The following is a 22929-nucleotide window of genomic DNA, read 5'->3' on the forward strand; positions in this document are numbered from 1 at the left end:
TAATGAATATTCAGGACTGATATTCTTTAGGACTGACTGGTTTGATTTCCTTGCAGTCCATGGGACTCTCAAGAGTCTGCTCCAACACCACAGTTTGAAAGCATCAATTCTTCAGCACTCAGCGTTTTTATGGTCCAGCTCTCATATCCATACATGACTACTGGAAAAACCATAGCGTTGACTAGATGGTCCTTTGTTGGCAAAGTAATGTCTCTGCTTTTTAATACGCTGTCTAGGTTGGTCATAGCTTTCCTTCCAAGGAGCAAGCATCTTTTAATTTCATGGCTGCAGTCACTATCTGCAGTGATTTTGGATCCTCAAAAAATAGTCTGTCACTGTTTCCATTATTTCCCTATCTATTTGCCATGAAGTGAATGGGACTGGATGCCATGATCTTAGTTTTCTGAATGTTGAGTTTTGAACAGACTTTTTCGCTCTTCTCTTTCACTTTCATCAAGAGGCTCTTTAGTAGTTCTTTGCTTTCTGCCATAACGGTGGTGTCATCTGCATATCTGAGGTTATTTATATTTCTCCCAGCAATCTTGATTCCAGCATGTGCTTCATCCATTTCACATGATGTACTCTGCATATAAGTTAAAATAAGCAGGGTGACAGTATACAGCCTTGACGGACTCCTTTCCCGACTTGGAGCCAGCCTGTTGTTCCATGTTCAGTTCTAACTGTTGCTTCCTGACCTGCATACAGATTTCTCAGGAGGCAGGTCAGGTGGTCTGGTATTCCCATCTCTTGAAGAATTTCCCACTGTTGTGGTGATCCACTCAAAGGCTTTGGCATAGTCAATAAAGCAGAAATAGATGTTTTTCTGGAACTCTTGCTTTTTGGATGACCCAACAGATGCTAGCAATTGGATCTCTGGTTCCTCTGCCTTTTCTAAAGCCAGTTTGAACATCTGGAAGTTCATGATTCATATACTGTTGAAGCCTTTCTTGGAGAATTTTGAGCATTACTTTGCTAGTGTGTGACATTAATGCAATTGTGCAGTGATTTGAGCATTCTTTTGGATTGGAATGAAAACTGACCTTTTCCAGTCCTGTGGCCACTGTTGAATTTTCCAGATTTGCTGGCATATTGCACGCATCACTTCCACAGCATCATCTTTCAGGATTTGAAATGGCTCAACTGGAATTCCATCACCTCCACTAGCTTTGTTCGTAGTGATGCTTCCTGAGGCTCACTTGACTTTGCATTCCAGGATATCTGGTTCTAGGTGAGTGATCATGCCATCTTGATTATCTTGATCGTAAAGATCTTTTTTGTATAGTTCCTCTGTGTATTCTTGCCACCTCTTCTTAATATCGTCTGCTTCTCTTAGGTCCATTCCATTTCTTTCCTTTATTGTGCCCATCTTTGCATGAAATACTCCCTTGGTATCTCTGATTTTCTTGAAGAGCTCTCTAGTCTTTCCCATTCTATTGTTTTTCTCTATTTCTTTGCATTGATCACTGAAGAAGCCTTTCTTATCTCTCCTTGCTCTTCTTTGGACCCTGCATTCACATGGATGTATCTTTCCTTGTTTCCTTTGTCTTTTGCTTCTCTTCTTTTCTCAGCTATTTGTAAGGCCTCCTCAGACAACTATTTTGCCTTTTTTTTTCTTGGGGATGGTCTTGATCCCTGCCTCCTATACAGTGTCACCAAGCTCCATGCATAGTTCTTCGGGCACTCTGTTTATCAGATCTAATCCCTTGAATCTATTTGGCACTTCCACTGAATAATCATAAGGGATTTGATTTAGGTAATACCTGAATGGTCTAGTGTTCTTCCCTACTTTTTTCAATTTAAGTCTAAATTTGGCAATAAGAAGTTCATGATAAGCCACAGTCAGCTCTTGGTCTTGTTTTTGCTGACTCTGTAGAGTTTCTCCATTTTCAGCTGCAAGGAATGTAATCAGTTTGGTTTCCATATTGACCATCTGGTGATGTCCACGTGTAGAGTCGTCTTTTGTGTTTGCTATGACCAGTGCGTTCTCATGGCAATATTCTGTTAGCCTTTTATCTGCTTCATTTTGTACTCCAAGGCCAAACTTGCCTGTTATTCCAGGTATCTCTTGACTTCCTACTTTTGCATTCCAGTCCCCTTATGAAGAAAAGGACATTTTTTTTTTTTTTTTTGAGTGTTAGTTCTAGAGTAGGTCTTCATAGAACTGTTCAACTTCAGCTTCTTTGGCATTAGTGGTTGCGGCATAGACTAAGATTACTGTGAAGTTGAATGGTTTGCCTTGGAAACGAACAGAGACCATTCTGTCGTTTTTGAAATTACACCCAAGTACTGCGCTTTGAACTCCTTTGTTGCATATGAGGGCTACTCTATTTCTTCTAAGGGATTCTTGCCCACAGTAGTAGATTTAATGGTCATCTGAATGAAATTTGCCCATTCTGATCCATTTTAGTTCACTGATTCCTAAAATGTCAGTGTTTACTCTTGCCATCTCCTGTTTGACCACTTCCAATTTACCTAACATTCCATGGACCCAGCTTTCATGGACCTAACATTCCTGGTTCCTATGCAATATTGTTCTTTACGCAATCAAACTTTAGTTCCATCACCAGTCACATCCACAGTTGGGTGGTGTTTTCACTGCAGTTCAGCCCCTTCATTCCCTCTGAGCTATTTCTCCACTCTTCTGCAGTAGGATATCGGGCACCCACTGACCTGGGGAGTTAATGTTTCAGTGTCCTATCTTTTTGTGTTTTCATACTTTTCACGGGATTCTCAAGGCAAAAATATTGAAGTGATTTGCCATTCCCGTCTCCAGTGGACAGCGTTTTGCCACAAAGAAGGTACCTGAAGAAATACTGTGCCGACTGATGACTAGCCAGTTTTTGTGAAGTTACACTTATGAACTCTATGTGGAATAGTAATGTATGTGAAGAGGCCTCTGAATAAAGAAAATGGCACCTGTAAAGTTCATGTAGTTTGTTTCATAACAAAGTATGTTATTGCCTTCAAGCCAAGATTTGTACCGTGATAAAATTAGATGTTTTTATGTTTTGAGAGAAGAGACAAAGAAAGAACTGGTGAGCCATTTAAATTAAGACAGAAATATTTAGGAAATATCAGCTAAGGCAATTATCTCCTGAGGTGTTTATTTTACTGTAGAACAGTGCATATTAGTATTACTGACTCTGAACTGCCATAAAAATCTAAACTATGTTCTTTTCCTTCAGACAGTAATGTAGATAGCATACTGAAGTTGGTTCTTAATAGATTTAAGTCAGTGTTGTACGTGATCGTCACCAGCCAAATGGCTGGCTGTTGTAAGTGAGGAACTATATTCTTATTGTGTTTAATTGTCTTAGTTATTGGAAAACTTTTAAGTATGCTTGGAACAACTTGAGCACATGTATTGTAAACTTACGTGATCTAAATAGAGAGCAGTTATTTCCAGTGATAATTTACTCTTTTCATTGAGATAGGCTTTAACTCTAAATTCTACAGGAAATTTTGAAGACAGTTTTAATAGTAAAGTATCTGATAACTATATTGACTACAAGTTAATGCAGTATTTTGGATATATTTGATAACACAGAGTGTTATTATAATTAATTTTACCTGCCTCACCATTTTAGAATATGTTTACTTGAAAATTTTAATTTACCTATGTGGCTCACTTTATATTTCTAGTAGGTGGCACTTATCTACATGTTGGGTAGCTGACTGCTGTTCTTGCATTATAAATAGTTTTACTGTTTCAACATTTTTCTCCAAAATATGATGAAGAATGAGTTTTGATATTAAATGTTCTAGCTAGAAGACTGTTGGTTTCTTTCAGAAGGCACCTTTCTGGTAAATTAAAGGAGGAAAAATTATCAACAATGAAATTTATTTAGGTTGGTAAAAAAGTAATTGCTGTTTCAGACTGTGAATTTAAATCATCATAACCAGGTTCAAGTACATCTTTATTAATCAAAATAAGAACCACTACAATCAACACATTTTTGTCAATGATTTTTTTTTCCTTTAGCATAAAAATCGGTGCCTCAGGATTCAACCAGCTCTTGGAAAGAAATACATGTCTCCTGCTGGCTGTGGAAGCATTTTACCTGCAAAAAGTTGTTGAGATCCTGGAAGAAGTGGTGGTTAGTTGGCGAGAGGTCAGGTGAATGTGGCAGATGAGGCAAACTTCGTAGCCCAGTTCGTTCAACTTTTGAAGTATTGGTATGCGACATGCATCCGGCCGTTGTTGTGGAGAAGAATTGAGCTGTTTCTGTTGACCGGTGCCGGCTGCAGCTGTTGTAGTTTTTGGTGCATCTCATTAATTTGCTGAGCATGCTTTTCACATGTCATGGTTTTGCTGGGATTCAGAAAGCTGTAGTGGATCAGACGGGTAGCAGACCACCAAACAGTGACTGTGACCTCTTTTTGGTGCAGATTTGGCTTTGCACTGAGCTGGTCATCACCGGTTGTCATAACTGGTCACATGTCACAATCCGATCAAGAAATGGTTCGTTGTTGTGTAGAATAAGAGGAGGTGACGCTTCAAAACAACAATTTTTTTTTTTCATGCCTCGCCTTATGAGGCACGAATCCCATGAGGGGCCTGGTGGGCTAGTGTCCTTGGATTTCAAAGAGTCAGACGCAACTGAAGTGACTTAGCACACAGCACGTGAGGCATTCACTTTTTGAGCTTTTTCACCTTTCCAGTTTGCTTCAAGTACCGAACGACCATAGAATGGTCAGCGTTGAGTTCTTCAGCAGCTTCTCCTGTAGCTACAAGAGGATCAGCTTTGATGATCCTCTCAGCTGGTGGTTGTCAGCTTCTGACAGCTAGCCCCTGCACTGCTCATCTTCAAGGCTTTCGTCTCCTTGGCAAAGCTGCTTGAACTACTGCTGCAGTGTACATCCGTTAGCGGTTCCTGGGCCAAATGCATTGTTGTGAGTTGTCTCCGCTGCTTTATGACCCATTTTGAACTCCAGTAAGAAAATCGCTTAAATTTGCTTTTTGTGTAACATCATTTCCCTAGTCTAAAATAAATATAAACAGCAAGTAATCGGTCATGAGCAAACAAACATAAAGTGAGAAATGTGCATTAAAATGACATATAACATAACCACATTTATTTATTTAAGAATGTATTCTGGTATCAAATGGCAAAGTTCAGCAGTGCAACACCAGTCACTTTTGCGCTAACCTAATAGATAGCTTTATAAAGGACATTAGTTTTTTTAGAAAGTGGGCAGTTAGAATGTATCTTTACATATCAATTACAGTTCATAAGTTCATATACTGTACTCTTACCAGTGACTGCATTAGTGACAGGTATAGTCTGTACCTCTTACTTAAGTCTTCTATATATATTGCTTTTTACTATCTTGCATTCTTACCTTGTACATGTTAGTTTTTTTCATGTATGATGTAGTACCTCATTTAGGCCGCATGAGGTCTTTTTTCCTCCAACTTTATTTAGGTATAATTGACAAGTAAAGATTGTGTTTGTTTAAGGTTTATGACATGACAATAAAATATACATATACATATACATTATGAAATCATTACTACAGTCAAGCTAAACATGTTAACTAGTAAGTCTATCATTTCATGCAGTTACCTTTTTTTTTTTTTTGCTTTTGTGATAAGAACACAAGATCTACTCTCAGCAAATTCAAAGCTTACATGCAGTAGTTAACTATCGTCACCGTGCTGTATGTTAGATCTGCAGAATTTATTCACCTTAAAACTGAAGATTTGTACCCTTCGACTACCAGCCTCATTTCTTCCATTCTGCCCTCGCCTCTATGAGTTCAGCTTTTTAAGATTTCACATATAAATGGAATCACAGTATTTTTCTGTGTCTGGCTTATTTCACTTATCGTAATATCCTTCAGATTCATCCGTGTTGTTGGAAATGGCACAGTTTGCTTCATTTTTATAACTGAATAATGTTCCATTGCATGTGCGTATGCTACATTTTATTTATCCTTTCATCTGTCAGTACACACTTAGGTTGTTTTCATTTCTTGGCTTTGTGAATAATGGTGCATTGAGTACAGTAATACCATGTACTCTGCATTATATCTGCATTGAGTCCAGATAACTCTTTGAGATACTGGGCTTAATTTCCGTTGAATGTATACCTAGAACTGAGATCGTGGGATCTTGTGGTAGTTTTATATTTAATTTTTTCAGGAACCTCCCTCTGGCTTTCATACTAGCTATAGCAGTCTACATTCCCACCAACAGTGTACACGGGTTTCCTTTTTCCCATGTTCTTACCAACACTTGTTGTCTTATCTTTATGGTACTAGCTGTCCTAACGGTGTGAAATGAAATCTCATTTTGGTTTCACTTGGAATAACCCTAGTGATTAGTGATGTTGAGCACCTTATGTCATGTACATGACAATACCATGTACCCATTGGTCATGTGTATGTTTTCTTTAGAAACATACCTACTTTAAAAAAAGAGAGAAAAAACCTACATAGGTTTTTTTGCCCATTTTGAAAGTCAGGTTATTTGTTTTTTGTTTTTTTGTTGGGTTTTTTTTGTTTGTTTTGCTGTTGAGTTGTATGAGTTCCTTATATATCTTGCATATTAATCCCTTATCAGATATATGGATTGCAAATATTTTCTCCCATTACATAGGTTGTCATTTCAATTTGTTGGTGGTGTCCTTTGCTGTCTCGTAGCTTCTTAGTTTGTTGCCCACTTGTTTATATTTGCTTTTGTTGCCTGTGTTTTTGGTGTCATATCCAAAAAATCACTAGGTGGTTTGAGGTCTTTGAAGGTGACGATGATATATGACATTTTGTGATCCTTTGGTGTGGTATACATAGTGGGGTGGAAATATTAATATTTAGGTATTTGTTGAATTATTTGGTATTGTTATTTTGGTGAATGCATTAGGAATAAAGTATTCTTGCCAAAAGATTTTTAGATTATAATCTTAGCATTCTCTAGGAATGTTTTTATACCTACCTAGAATTAGGCAGCTTTGGGATTATTAACACTTCGTTTTCAAATCATGAAGGTGTATACTAAGATAGAGAATTTGGATTAACATTTGAAACCAACTGAGAGCTTGAAGGAACCATGGATAAGATAAAACAAATCATAGTCCCCATTTTATAAATTTAGAAACTGAAGAAGACCCAAATTGCTTGAACTCTAGTAAGCACCAGTTTCCTAAGTCAAAAACCACCTTATCCCTACTTCCTGCATCCAGTTTGTTAGCATGGCCAGTAAGTCCCATTTCTAAAATGTATCTGTCTCTCCTTTCACATGCCCAGCACCCTAGATCAGATCACTCATCTTCTGGATTACTGCAAGGGTCTCCTAACTGGGCCTTTGGCTTCCTTTCTTCTGCTTCAGTCCATTCTTTACACTGAAGCCATTTAATCTTTTTCAAGCAAACTATGATGATCTTTTTAAAGCAAACCTTGCTGTAAAAGTTTTAATAACTTTCCAGTCACTTAATCAGAACCACAAACTTTAGTTGTAAAGTTTGATAAAGAGTCCACCTGCTAAGTGTGATAGAAAGAATCCACCTGCTAATGCAGGAGGCGTGACTTGATCCTGATCTGGGAAGATCCCACATGCCTCTGAGCCCCTGAGCCGGTGTGCCACAGCTATTGAGCCTGTGCCCTGGGGCCTGGGAGCCACACCTGCTGAGCCCTTGTGCCTCAGCTTCTGAAGCTCGAGCTCCCTGCAGTCCATACTCTGCAACTGGAGAAAAGCCTGAGCAAACAAATAAAAATTATTTTTTAAAAAATACAGACTTTACATTTCCCCTGAAATCAGGAACAAGACAAGGGTGCCCACTCTCACCACTACTATTCAACATAGTGTTGGAAGTTTTGCCCACAGCAATCAGAGCAGAAAAAGAAGTAAAAGGAATCCAGATAGGAAAAGAAGTGAAACTCTCACTGTTTGCAGATGACATGATCCTCTGCATAGAAAACCCTGAAGACTCTACCAGAAAATTACTAGAGCTAATCAATGAATATAGTAAAGTTGCAGGATATAAAATTAACACACAGAAATCCCTTGCATTCCTATATACTAACAATGAAAAAACAGAAAGAGAAATTAAAGAAACAATACCATTCACCATTGCAACAAAAAGAATAAAATACTTAGGAGTATATCTACCTAAAGAAACAAAAGACCTATACATAGAAAACTATAAAACACTGATGAAAGAAATCAAAGAGGACACAAACAGATGGAGAAACATACCGTGTTCATGGATTGGAAGAATCAATATTGTCAAAATGGCTATTCTACCTAAAGCAATCTATAGATTCAATGCAATCCCTATCAAGTTACCAACGGTATTTTTCACAGAACTAGACCAAAGAATTTCACAATTTGTATGGAAATACAAAAAACCTCGAATAGCCAAAGTAATCTTGAGAAAGAAGAATGGAACTGGAGGAATCAACCTGCCTGACTTCAGACTCCACACAAAGCCACAGTTATCAAGACAGTATGGTACTGGCACAAAGACAGAAATATAGATCAATGGAACAGAATAGAAAGCCCAGAGATAAATCCACGGACCTATGGACACCTTATCTTTGACAAAGGAAGCAAGGATATACAATGGAAAAAAGACAACCTCTTTAACAAGTGGTGCTGGGATAACTGGTCAACCACTTGTAAAAGAATGAAACTAGAACACTTTCTAACACCATACACAAAAATAAACTCAAAATGGATTAAAGATCTAAATGTAAGACCAGAAACTATAAAACTCTTAGAGGAGAACATAGGCAAAACACTCTCCGACATAAATCACAGCAAGATCCTCTATGACCCACCTCCCAGAATATTGGAAATAAAAGCAAAACTAAACAAATGGGACCTAATGAAACTTAAAAGCTTTTGCACTACAAAGGAAATATAAGTAAGGTGAAAAGACAGCCCTCAGATTGGGAGAAAATAATAGCAAATGAAGAAACAGACAAAGGATTAATCTCAAAAATATACAAGCAACTCCTGCAGCTCAATTCCAGAAAAATAAATGACCCAATCAAAAAATGGGCCAAAGAACTAAACAGACATTTCTCCAAAGAAGACATACAGATGGCTAACAAACACATGAAAAGATGCTCAACATCACTCATTATTAGAGAAATGCAAATCAAAACCACAATGAGGTACCATTACACGCCAGTCAGGATGGCTGCTATCCAAAAGTCTACAAGCAATAAATGCTGGAGAGGGTGTGGAGAAAAGGGAACCCTCTTACACTGTTGGTGGGAATGCAAACTAGTACAGCCGCTATGGAAAACAGTGTGGAGATTCCTTAAAAAACTGGAAATAGAACTGCCATATGACCCAGCAATCCCACTTCTGGGCATACACACTGAGGAAACCAGATCTGAAAGAGACACGTGCACCCCAATGTTCATCGCAGCACTGTTTATAATAGCCAGGACGTGGAAGCAACCTACATGCCCATCAGCAGACGAATGGATAAGGAAGCTGTGGTACATATACACCATGGAATATTACTCAGCCATTAAAAAGAATTCATTTGAATCAGTTCTAATGAGATGGATGAAACTGGAGCCCATTATACAGAGTGAAGTAAGCCAGAAAGATAAAGAACATTACAGCATACTAACACATATATATGGAATTTAGAAAGATGGTAACGATAACCCTATATGCAAAACGGAAAAAGAGACACAGAAGTACAGAACAGACTTTTGAACTCTGTGGGAGAATGTGAGGGTGGGATATTTCAAAAGAACAGCATGTATACTATTTATGGTGAAACAGATCACCAGCCCAGGTGGGATGCATGAGACAAGTGCTCGGGCCTGGTGCACTGGGAAGACCCAGAGGAATCGGGTGGAGAGGGAGGTGGGAGGGGGGATCGGGATGGGGAATACGTGTAAATCTATGGCTGATTCATATCAATGTATGACAAAAAAAAAAAAAAATACAGACTTTATAACTTGGTTTACAAAGCCCTGGGTAAGCTGAGTTTGCTGTTTCTCCAGCTGCGTCTGCCCTTGTCCCTCATGATCGCTGCCCCAACCACATGGACCTCCTTTAGATCTTTCCTCTCCAAAATTGTTTTCCTTCTACAGTTTGTCATAGTTCCTAGTTTTGTAATATTTATTTGTGGGTAAGCTTCATCAGAACACAGATTGACTTTTTATTCATAATTTTGTTTTCTCGACCTAGCAGAAAAAAGCCCAGCACATAGTAGATGATGAATAAATACAGATGAATGGATGAGTCATTGACTGACTGGATGTTATTGAGCCTCCATTTACAACATATAAATTGTATATACAATTGTATATTCAATATATAAATTGTAAAATAGTACCCACCAATGGTAGTGGAGGATTCAACAAGAATATGTGTGATAAATACTTGTTTCATTTTCCCTCTGTTGATTTTCCTTTGCTTATACAGTGTAATATAGTGGGTTGTTCTTCAAGCTGTTTTCTGGTCAGTTATTGTTTCTGTTCAATTTTTTGTGGCTTGTGTTTATAAGTTATTGTATATAAGTGATTGTTTCTATTAAATTTGTTGTGGCTAATGTTTATAATGCATTTCATCTATTGAAAATTTAAGTGGCTATAACATGTACTAGAGTGTGAATGGTAGAAGAACAGGGCTGGATGGGTATGTGCCCACTGATTGATGATTAAAGAAAGAACAAGATTCTCTTTTGGAGTTAGGTTCAGCTCCATGTGAAAAGAGACTGAGAATCATAGTGACTCAAAACAAGGCAGAACTATTTTTCTCTAACACAAAAATCAGGAAGCAAGTGGACTTGCCTGGTGGCTCAGGCAGTGAAGAATCTGTCTGCAGTGCAGAGCACCCAGGTGTGATCCCGCATCAGGGAGATTCCCTGGAGAAGAACTGGATACCCACTCCAGTGTTCTTGCCTGGAGAATTCCGTGGAAAGAGGAGCCTGGTGGACTACAGTCCATGGGGTTGCAAAGAGTGGGATATGACTGAGCGACTAACACTTCTACTTTTCAGAAAGTAGGCAGTCTTGGACTTTCATGGCAGTTCTGTCCCACGGAGTCCTCAGGGACCCAGAGCCCCTTCAGCCTGCTTTTCCACTACGCTAGACTCTGGTCCTTATTTGGTTTAAGATGGTGGCCAATCTTTCATGTTCCAGGAAACAGGATGGATAATGCCATTTGTTCTTCTAGAAAGTTTTCTGGAAGCCACATGACACCTCTACTTAAAATACTGGTTAGAAGTTTGTCCTGTGGCTGCTCACTAAAGGGAAACTGGGAAGTATCGTCTTTGTTGTGTGAAAACTTGTATGTTCTAGTTTAATGGAAAATGGCAAAAATGGGTGCAAAATATAGGTCTTTGCAAAGAACACATTGGAAAAGACCCTGATTCTGGGAAAGATTGAAGGTAGGAGAAAAACGGAACGAGAGAGGATGAGATGATTGGATGGCATCACCGACTTGATGGACATGAGCTTGAGCAAGCTCCAGGAGTTGGTGATGGACAGGGAAGCCTGGTGGGCTACAGTCCATGGGGTCACAAAGAGTTGGACACAACTGAGCAACTGAACTAAATGTGTTAGCACTATGAAGTATTAGTAATATTAATGATGAAAGGGTTAACAGTTTATTATTTATCATTATACAGTACTGGTAGGTTGAAACCACTTGAGGTCTTCAGATAACATTGGCTATTTTAGAAGTATGATTGGGTAAACATTAGAAAATTGGTTCAGTTCAGTCACTCAGTCGTGTCCAACTCTTTGCAACCCCATGAACCACAGCACGCCAGGCCTCCCTGTCCATCACCAACTCTGGAGTTCACCCAAACCCATGTCCATTGAGTCGGTGATGCCATCCAACCATCTCATCCTCTGTCGTCCCCTTCTCCTCCTGCCCTCAGTGTTTCCTAGCATCAGGGTCTTTTCAAATGAGTCAGCTCTTCGCATCAGGTGGCCAAAGTATTGGAGTTTCAGCTTCAGCATCAGTCCTTCCAATGAACACCCAGGACTGATCTCCTTTAGGATGGACTGGTTGGATCTCCTTGCAGTCCAAGGGATTCTCAAGAGTCTTCTCCAACACCACTGTTCAAAAGCATCAATTCTTCGGCGCTCAGCTTGCTTTATTGTCCAACTCTCACATCCATACATAACTACTGGAAAAAACCATAGCCTTGACTAGATAGATGTTTGTTGACAAAGTAATGTCTCTGCTTTTTAATTCGCTGTCTAGGTTGGTCATAACTTTCCTTCCAAGGAGTAAGCATCTTTTAATTTCATGGCTGCAGTCACCATCTGCAGTGATTTTGGAGCCCCAAAAAAAATAAAGTCTGACACTGTTTCCCCATCTATTTGCCATGAAGTGATGGGACCAGAGGCCATGATCTTAGTTTTCTGAATATTGAGCTTTAAGCCAACTTTTCACTCTCCTCTTTCACTTTCATCAAGAGGCTCTTTAGTTCCTCTTCACTTTCTGCCCTAAGGGTGGTGTCATCTGCATATCTGAGGTTATTGATATTTTTCCTGGCAGTCTTAATTCCAGCTTGTGATTCTTCCAGCCCAGTGTTTCTCATGATCTACTCTGCATATAAGTTAAATAAGCAGGGTGACAATATACAGCCTTGACGTACTCCTTTTCCTATTTGGAACCAGTCTGTTGTTCCATGTCCCGTTCTAACTGTTGCTTCCTGACCTGCATACAGGTTTCTCAAGAGGCAGGTCAGGTGGTCTGGTATTCCCATCTCCTTCAGAATTTTCCACAGTTTATTGTGATCCACACAATCAAAGGCTTTGGCATAGTCAATAAAGCAGAAATAGATGTTTTTCTGGAACTCTCTTGCTTTTTCAATGATCCAGCAGATGTTGGCAATTTGATCTCTGGTTCCTTTGCCTTTTCTAAAACCAGCTTGAACATCTGGAAGTTCAAGCCTGGCTTGGAGAATTTTGAGCATTACTTTACTAGCGTGTGAGATGAGTGCAATTGTGTGGTATTGCCTTTGGCAATTCTTTGGCATTGCCTTTCTTTGATATTGGAATGAAAACTGACCTTTTCCTAGTTGGTAAATACATTACACATGGAGAATTAAATTTGATCTCTTTCAGAGATTTTGAATTCATCATTAAAAAAATATATAGTGCCATTTTTGCAGTGGCTGTGCTAATCACATGGAAATCTGACCAGTAGCCTAGAGAGCAACTGTTTCTTGATTCTCTGCACCTCACCCCCCCCACCCTGCTTCCTCGCACCCTGCTTCCTTTTAAACCTGTTCACAAGACTTTTTCCTAAGTATATGGACTGGGGAGGCATGTAACTCAAGAGGATTGTTCAGGATCCTTGAACTGTGAGAAGTGTTTCTGAAACATAGTTTGAACCCACCATTTTTTACCACAAGCTTTTATTTTTTAATACTCAGACTAGTTTGGTGCAGAGTAATCATTTAGCATACCCTCAATAAAATATTTTACTCTGTAATAATCAATCTGGAGTTTATGAATTTGTAAGAGATAAGATGAGCTTTGGGTTGGCTGTTTAGAAAAGAAAAATCATTTGTGTCAAGAAAAATTCTGTTGTAACAAAATGGGGAACCTAAAAATAATCTTCCAGGATGTTAAACTTTTTATCAGTAAAATGAGAATTTTGAGCCAGCTTTTCCATGAATTGACTCTGTGTGAAAAGTAGGAGTAAGCTTTTGAGAGGATACGTTTTAATCTAAAGAATGGAAGGATTATGAAGTTGTCATTGAAATTGTTGGCCTATTAAAAAGTTAATCTGATATGGCCTAAAAATTAAATGCCTCAAGAAAAAAAAATACATTTTCTTGCATTGTTCAACTGAAAATAGCAGAAAACCCAGTGTTGAGTTAAATTTGCATAGTTATTGTCAATTTTTCATCATAATTTTTTTCTCCATTCCTAATTTCTTCAGTGGCTTCCCTTGGTGGCTCAGTGATAAAGAATCCTCATGCCAATACAGGAGACTTGGGTTCGATCCCTGAATCAGGAAGATGTCCTGGAAAAGGAAATGGCAACTCACTCCAGTATTGTTGTTCAGTACAGACAGAGGAGCCTAGTTGGGGTTAGTCCATGGGGTCGCTAAATGTCGGGACAGGACTTAGCGACTAAACCACGGCAGTTTTTTCAGTACTCACTTACCTGTGTCCTTTTCCTTTAAGATGTGAATTCCTTGAAATTAGGGGGCCTGTCATATTCAGTAGGAGATGTGAGACAGCGCTGTATGGCACTGTTAACATAACATTTCAGTATTTTTTAAATAACTTACTGTATTATGAGCCAATACTTTTTATTCTTGCTCTTTCCCTAGGCTGTGAAAAACAATGAATGTGGAGGAATACAAAAACCTCTTGCCTAAGTTTATTGCTCTCTCCCTCAATAACACTTGGTAAGCACTAGTCTGGTTACTGGAGTGTAAAGAGAAGTTTCTAGCAGTCTCTAGAGGCCTGAAAAGGGTGGAAACTTAGTAACAGGGTAGAATCTCTGACCCCTGAAGGGAATCACCTCCCTAGTAAGGGAAGGTTGTCAGTATCCAGGGTTTCACAAGGAATATCTTTTACCTATCCTAAGTATCTGTAATAATACTGTTATCTTCATTTTAAACTTTGCTCTTAATAACACCATGAATAGATTCTGTTCAGCTCTTTAATAGATACTGAAATGATTCACAGAAATGTTAAGTAACTTGCTCAAGGTCACACAGTTATGTTTCTTAGTAGGAAGCCAGATTAGATTAGTTTGGTTACAGAGCCTATCTTCTCAATCACTGTTCTGTTACAGTGTGTCTCCAAGGTAAAAATCTCTGGAGATTATTATTCTTAGAAGTCTAAGTCTTAGACTCAAGGACTAAAGCAGCTTGCTCAAAGACACAGCTTTGTCTTTGGAATCTGAGCTCCAGGTAGGCTGACTGCTGAGCCCATAGTTTTAACTGTCATTCACCATCATTGTTTTATATACTGTCAACTTACACATTTAAGTTGCTCTCCCACTAGAGGCACAAAATTCATTGTGTTGCACTTTAATACCACCATGTTTACTGGTTAAAATACATGAATCCTACCCCCATTTGTCTTTTCTATTTTTGCCACTCTATTCCAGAGTCTTATGACATAATAGAATTTATTTCAGTGAAATTATTTACAGATGGAAGATATTGGAGGAAACAATATGTATGTAACATAGCCCCTGCTTTCAAGGAGCTTGCTTTCCATTTGGGAAAAACCAAAGTATGGAATTTGACCTAGAGCAAGAAAACAGGGTGTACCTGCCTAGGTCTAAGTAGGTGAACTTATATACTGGAGACTTTACCAAGCTAAAATTGTCCATATAAAAAGAGATTTTGTTTGGGGGGGCGAAGCCCCCTGACAGTGACAGTATATTGTTACTATAGTGGTTTCATGCATGTCAGAATACTTGCATGTCTTTAATTTGACTTAAAATCATTTATATTTTTTAAAATAACTAAGTGAAATTTTAGCACATTTTAGTATTTTAATACAGTTATGTTAGGGTTATAGGTTTTTTCATAAATTGATAATGGAGTTTGTTGTTAAATTCTGGCTTTCTTGTTTATATTATGCTGGATTTTTTTCTTTTTTTTTTTTTTTTAATGTTGTGATAAGTCAACTGACTTAAGTGTGTGAGGTAACACTAGCCCTGAAGTACCTATTTAAAAATAACTTGTTTGGGACTATTATTGCCGTAAATAGTATGTTCCTTTGTTACCTAAACTTTTCACAATCATTTAGATTATTTGTCTTCTAATATCACATTCGTAGTCTGGTATTATAGATTGCATAACTCTTAGATGAGAGTGTATGCGTACAGTCAGTGGAAGCAGAGTAGATTAGAAAGAGCATGTGTTTGCAATTAGGTACAACTTTACTAATTTGCCAACTATGGATATAATAATTTCTAAGCCTTTTTTTTTCTCTCTACATATGGGAATGTAGCAAGGCCATTGTGAATATTAAATGAGAATGTAACATCTAGCACATCACAAATGTTCAAGAATAGCTATTATGTTTATTAATAAAAATGCTGGTTGACAGATGAAAGAACAAAGATTGAGGAGGAATCATAGTATTTTCTTTGTCATTTTTCTGTGGGAAAATAACCCTATCCTTGAGTAAACCAGGAAACGGGGAGGAAACAGAGAAAACCAACTATAAATTGGTTGTTTTTGACACTTATTCGTAGCTTCAGGATAATTACTTTTATAGGGAGGCAGAAGATTCTTTACTTTGTGTTAACCCTTTACCTTTTTGACATGTAGATAATTCACTACCAAGGACTTGAAACAATAGATTTATGTAGCTGTTTGACAGATTTTAAGGCTTTGTTGCACATCCAGATGGAAAGACAGTATTGTTTCTTTTGTGAAATTCAAGTGATTAGTAGAATTTTATAATTAGAATTTCTCCAATATGGAATTTTCATTTTTCTCTTTCAAAATATGATTTGGTTGACTAAATTTAACAACTCAGAAATTGTTAGTGAATCTTAAATTTCTTTCGTTTAAACTTTACATTGTTGAAAATAACATACATCTAGTAGATTAAAAATAAACTTTACATTGTTGAAAATAACATACATCTAGTAGATTAAAAATGGTCTTGAGAAAATAGGAAGAAAACCTTGGGTGTATGGTATTTAGAGTCTTATAAAATACTCCTCCATCTCTAGTTCTCTTTTATGGGTTCACTGCAGACATTCTCACTGCAGCTGTCACTATAGGGTTAAACATTTGCCATATTGTAACATACGAAAGCAGTTAAACTGTTTGGAATTGTTTACTTGCTAAAACCAGTGTTAGTCAGCAGAGGCAGTACACCAGATTTCCTTGTGGCTTTTAGTGGAAAATGTTAAAAGCGCACTCATTTTTCAGTTATAGAATTTTTTGGTTTGATCTGGATTAGTCACAGAACTGGCATGAACCTTCTAATTGTGAAGGCTGTCCAAACGCACTATTTTTTTCTCCTGCTAGAGGAAGTTACATCCGGAGCAGTAGCTCAGCTCTCTGGTAAGTGTAACATGTGAGCATTACTAGGCATTTCATCCTGCGGTTCTGCAGTCCTTGCTCTTCAGACTGTTGCTCAGTTGGAATGCTTCTGTGGGGCCGATCCTGAGGTTCTCTGTTATTTAAGGACCTACTACTCATTTGGAGGTGTCACTGGCGGTTTGCAAGATCATATGAGGAACAGGAAAGCATCTGAAATCGACTGGAAAGGAAGACTGTAGCGGTTTTCACAGTGGAAGGAAACTATATTGGCACAGAGGCAGATGATTGAATAAAGTAGTTGGCTCAGAGAAGATGCACAGTCTGCTGTTTTTTCCTCTGAATGAAGACTCTTTGATGGAAGCTGCATTCATGTGGAGATCAAAGAAAACACTGGAATGATAAACTACTGGAGTTCTCTCCCTCTCTTTTTTAAAAATGAAAAGCCTGAAGCCGTAATTTGAGCTCAAATGCCTTCTAATTCCTTCGCAGCCTGCCTGTTCCATTAGGATTCTCCGCTAACACCATTTCTGCTTGGTGCCTGTGCCCTTTTGCTGGAGCAGCCACAGACCACTGCCTGATGGAGGAAGAATGAACACTCTGCCTTTCCTGTGCTGTCGATGGGAATTAAGCTAACTGTTTCTTTTCTTATATGGAATATCTGGATTAATCAAGCTGTATTCTAGTACCAAGAGTCCTATTGTCTCTTGTGGTCTGACTCATTGCATGTAAATGTACTGCAGCTTTGCTATTAATGCAGAGTGTTTTTTTTTTTTTCTTTCTCAAACACAGAAAGAATTGTCAACCTCTGAGCAACATTTTGAGAGCTCTAGCTGCATTTTTTTTTTTTCTTTTTTCTGGATAGTATCTGTATTAAACCAGCGAAGCTGAAGAAGTGAAGACAAGTTAGAAGTGGAAACCGAATAGTGAGATTTCATATTTTATTTTCAGTGATAAGCAAGCCAGCTGCTGGTAACTATGACCTTGCAGGCAGGAGTGGGTATAGCTGTGATCATCTGTCTCAGCACTTGTTTCTCGTCTTATTCTGTTGTGTGTGGTGCTATCACCCAAACAGTGATCTTTTTATGCAAGTGAATTTCTGTAAAACAGAGTAGTAATATGACTATTTTGGTAGCAGAAAAATATTTTTAAATGAACTTGTTCCGGACTCAGTTTTAGTTCTTGACATGTTGATGTGAAATTTCTTTTAAGTTTTACAGTAACCAGACAGAAAATAATAGAATTTGGGATTTTATTTTATTTTTTTTAGGAAGTTATGTAGTTATAATTTTAAGCTTTAGTTTTTCTGATAGTACTTATTAACTTTAAAAAAAAAACCAGTTGTGCTTTTCAAAGAATGATTCTGAGTGCTGTACAGAAGAGGAGGAAAAACTACTTGTGCTCTTCCAACTGTGACTTTTATCACATAGCTTAGAATTCAGTTTTTTAAAAGAACGAATGAGTCGAGTGTGTATTGTTGTTTTGGAGGAGGTAGAAGATGAGTCTCCTGCATTCATTTCTAAATTGCCACAGGAAAATAAATCCCTACATTCTCCACCTTCGGGAAATGTATTGGTAAGATACGAGAGTTTATATGTTTACTATCTTTTACTGAACTAGCAGGGTAAATTTTATTTTTTAAGAATAAATGCAAGTTAATTTCCACTAGTTTCATTAAAAACCCAAGTGAAAGCAATATAGGTGTGTGAGTATGATGCAATATTACTTGTGTATAAATACACACATTTCCTATTTTCACTTTTTCAGATGTTTAGATAACATTTCAGACTTTATCTCTTAATCTCTTAAAATGAGTTTAAAAAATAATTTGAGGATAGTAGGCTACAGCACCCATATTTCAGTTTTTACTTTGTGGTTTTAGAAACTGATGTAGCAAGTATGAGGAACTGTATGTTTTAGCAAAGTTGACTGTTGCCAGCAACACGGAGGCACAGCCTTCTCTGTAGTGAATTTTGTATATTTACATGCAGGGCTGTTACAGAAAAAGAATCAGACTTCATCTTTAATTTTATGTTTAAAACTTTGTCATTTAACTTTTTGTTAGAGTATAATGTGATACCTTATCAGCGAGGCTATATCGTTGATTAAGAACTTGTTATATTTAGACATGCATGTGTCTGCCTCTTCATGTTACTCAATTTACAGTAATTTTTGGTCTTTGAATAGCAGTGATTTTCATCAACTGTCAGGTTTCCTTTGGATTTTTATCTTTACACATGTAATGCTAACTCATGCGAGTTATTCGGGCGCCCGAGACAGAGCTGTTCATGGAGGCCTTCCTCTGGGCTCCTTGTCACACTGCTGGTTTGACGAGTTGTGTCCTGCAAGGATGTGTTGAAATGTCTAACTTGTATTTATTTGGAAGATACTTTCTTTTTACCATCTGTATAAACAAAAGGTTTCCACTCATGTAAAATCTAATTATGCTTATTATACTACCTAATTTTGGTCATAAGGAATTGATTTTTTTTTTTTTTTAATTAGGCCTACTCTTTTTTCCAAGGAGGAATCTTGTACTTTCATATGATTTGACTTCATGAAACTTGGTTCATGTCAAAAGCCAAGTGATTATTGTTGTGATAGGAAAGAAAAATTTTAGATTTGAAAGTTATGTGGAAATAGCTTTAGAATCATCCATGTGGTGTGATTAATGTTTTTGTTACTCTCTTGTATTTTAGCCCTCACTGGTGCAAGCTATATTTAATGGAGATCCTGATGAAGTTCGAGCACTAATATTTAAGAAAGAAGATGTTAACTTTCAGGTAAAACAGTTTCACTGATACCAGCCTTGAAGCGTACTTTGCTAGAGTTGATGATTTTTGTTAAAAGACATAACACAATTCTGTAAGTTTTTTTAAGCAAAGTAGAAAGGTCTTAAGGCAAAAAGGAAAGGACTGGACGTGTGTATTCAGGGTAATTACTAAAACCTAGGACAACTAGGAGTCAGTGAAGGATTTTTGTTCCCCCCACCTTTTACTTTGAAATTTTTCACAGAAAGGTTGAAAAACTTCTTTGAATACTCATATAACCTCCAGCATTGATAACATTTGCCATATTTGCTTTCTCTCCAATAATTACACAAGTTATATTTATACTACACATTTATTTATTCCTTTCTTTTTCTGAATCCCATTTGAAAGTAAGTTATAGACATCATGACACTTCACTGTTAAATATTCAGATGAGGATTCTTTTTTGTGAACTTAAAATAAGAGACATGTCTTAAATTTATAATATATCTAACTTGGTTCTGAGGTCAAATTTGCTTTCTGTAAGTAATCATGGTAAACATTATACACAAAGATGCATCTGTTTGGGTATCACAGTAAATAAAAACATTGTTTGAAAGTTCTTCAGACTTTTAAAGATACAGTGGATTTAATATTCAGGACTGACGTGAGGGACAGTTTTGGAAAGAGTGGGTATGTAGATAATTCTGTGTATGTTTATCCAGTGGTGAAACTTTTTAATTTACTAAGCTGAGGTGGGTGAAAATATATAATTAACTGTAATACAGTCAAATTTTTTACTGTATATATTTTTACTGGAAGTTAATGTTTTCGGTATCTTTTTCATATGTGATTCAGTTCTCTAAATGATGGAGAGTAGGGAGAAGTCGTGATTCATAAGGTCCCTATAGCAACAGCAAAACAGATGACCTGGAATTGATTGGCCAGTTCTAAGAAAGCCGTGTTCTGCCAGCTCATCTCCAGCTCTCATCTTTCCCCTGTTCTTTTGGACAGTGCTATCGTGACCACTTGATGTTAAGTAGATATAAGAAGTATCTTATATTTAAAGGTTGAGTTAACTGAGTAAATTTGAATCTTTAGCTAAAATGATTCATCCTCACATTCTAAAATGTAACCAAAATGCTGTCATTACATTTTTCCTTTAAACATTGTGTTTAAGTTTATATTTATTGGAAACATTTACCTCATTCAGGATTTATTTTAAATGAAGTGCTGGTTACTTTATATAATTGGGGTGTCCTGGAGAGTCTACTCAAGACAAAATAATTGTAGGGGTATAGACTTAGGAGAAGGAGAAAAAGGCATTCTGTTCTATTTAACATACTATTTTTTGTTTGTTTGTTTAAAAACTAGTTCTGTTTAAGAACTAACAAATCTCATCTTGTTGAGGAAGTTTGGTCTATAATCCTACTAACCATGGTTAATATCTCTATAAAGCCTTGTTATAGCTAACTGCTTTTCTGTTATAATAATCAAATTATCTTAAATTTGAAAAGTTTTATGCTCAAAAGATTGTTTTTGAGAATCAGTTTATTCCACTGTGAAGTCCTTAGAAACTGTTCTGTGGCTGTAACTAGTATGTGACCTCTTAACTTTTATGACTTTTAGTCTCTGCTTTTCTCCTTATAGATTCCTTTCTTTGCTTACTTTTAAAATTTTGTTTGTTAACATCTGCTAGCTTGATTTCTTGTCTGAAACATAGAACCACGCTTAGAACTAAAAGCTTGGTTAGTGTTTCAGATCAGTAGACCCTTCTTGAGGGGGACTTTGTCTTTAATGGTCCATGGGGTTTTGACAATTTTTTTATGGTTCCTTTACTCCTATGACTCTTGCTAGTTGACAGTATTGTCCTCATCATATTTGTTAAGTCTTTGGCCATTCTTCTAACTTAGGATGGCAATTTTTTCCCCTTATTTTTATCCTCCATGATAAGGAATTGCATAGGATTTTAACAGGCGAGTGTGTATGTTTGTAATAAAACTTACACTGTTCTATAATATAAAACCTACTCATTCTAGATAGGTAATAAAATATTTTTAACCTTTATGTCAGTGCAACAGTAGTGTTTTCTAAAATAATTTATTCAAATGAGTATTTGAGAATGACATCTTTTTGAAACTTACATCTTTTAAACTTGTTTTTGTACTTAGAGTGGGTATAAGAGTTCAGATTTGTCTCTATACTGTTAAATAAACATTGTTATTAATTTAGGTTAGCTTCTTGAGTCATATCCTGAAGTACTGAATACTGTGGACCACTAAATAGCATCTTTCTTAGTAACGTATCTAATTGATTTTTTTAAAACTGATATAAAATATTATTCATTTATATAATTTGGTCTGAAAGGAAGTCTTTTATTGTAGAAGGTACCTGAGATGATTTCACTAGAAAATATGGGAGTTTTCTTTTTGGAGACTTTGGCCCACAAGTGGTTGACTATCTGAGTAAATATGTTTGTTGTTTATACAGGAATTTAATCCAGAACAGGGTGTTTGGGCATTGGTTAAGACAGTAATATCATGGCCCTGGGTGAGTTTCTCTGTGAGACTGTTGGCTTTCTCTTCCTGGTAAAGAGATAACTGCTGCATCCTGCACTCAAGACAAACAACCAGAGAAACTGGAAAGGAAACTCTCTGTAAATTTCCTTTTTTTCTTCTTTAATCAAGCAAAAGATCTTTTTCAGAATCCCTACAAAACTCCCCGAGATTCCTTGGTTACAAGCCCACTGTAGACCGGTCCACCAGCAGAGGTAGAATGGGATTAGCTTTTTGCTTAGATAAGTCATTGTTAATCACCAGGTTCGTCCTGTGGCATAACGGAAGCTCATCATCAGGGATTTATTGAACTCTATCTGAAGGGAATCAGCGTTTTCAGGAAGGAATAAAGGGAAAGAGTTGTTTGGATAGGTAACCTAGTAGAAGATTTTTGATTGCCTAAAAACAGTTGAAATAGCAAACTTTTAGAAAAATAGGTCACTCAGATGTGGAAGAAGCACTGTCTGCCAAATAGGTGAAACAGTTAAAAAAATTCAAAGGCAGGTTAATATTCATAATGTAAAGAATTTAAGAAGGCTTTCTTATCTCTCTTTGCTGTTCTTTGGAACTCTGCATTCAGATAGGGGTATCTTTCCTTGCCTATGTTGCCTTTTGCGTCTCTTCTTCAGTGAACGTCCTGCAGTGAACAATGCAAAGAAAGAGAG

The 22929-nt window shown here is 37.2% G+C and overlaps 1 protein-coding gene across 4 annotated transcripts in view; it reads left to right on the forward strand.

Annotated features, from left to right (window-relative positions):
* The window catches only part of ANKRD28 (ankyrin repeat domain 28), a 198333-nt gene that overhangs the window by 59236 nt on the left and 116168 nt on the right, over nt 1-22929 (forward strand). For 2 of the 4 annotated variants that reach the window (XM_043875390.1, XM_043875391.1), the window contains one exon: nt 19659-19742. In XM_043875390.1, coding sequence (XP_043731325.1) covers nt 19659-19742 — 84 coding nt within the window. Of the gene's footprint in view, nt 1-16964; nt 18535-19658; nt 19743-22929 lie in introns of those variants that run through there. The other 2 variants (XM_043875392.1, XM_043875389.1) reach the window with 2 other exon arrangements.

Source organism: Cervus elaphus, chromosome 19 (assembly GCF_910594005.1).
Source record: "Cervus elaphus chromosome 19, mCerEla1.1, whole genome shotgun sequence".
Taxonomy (NCBI): domain Eukaryota; kingdom Metazoa; phylum Chordata; class Mammalia; order Artiodactyla; family Cervidae; genus Cervus; species Cervus elaphus.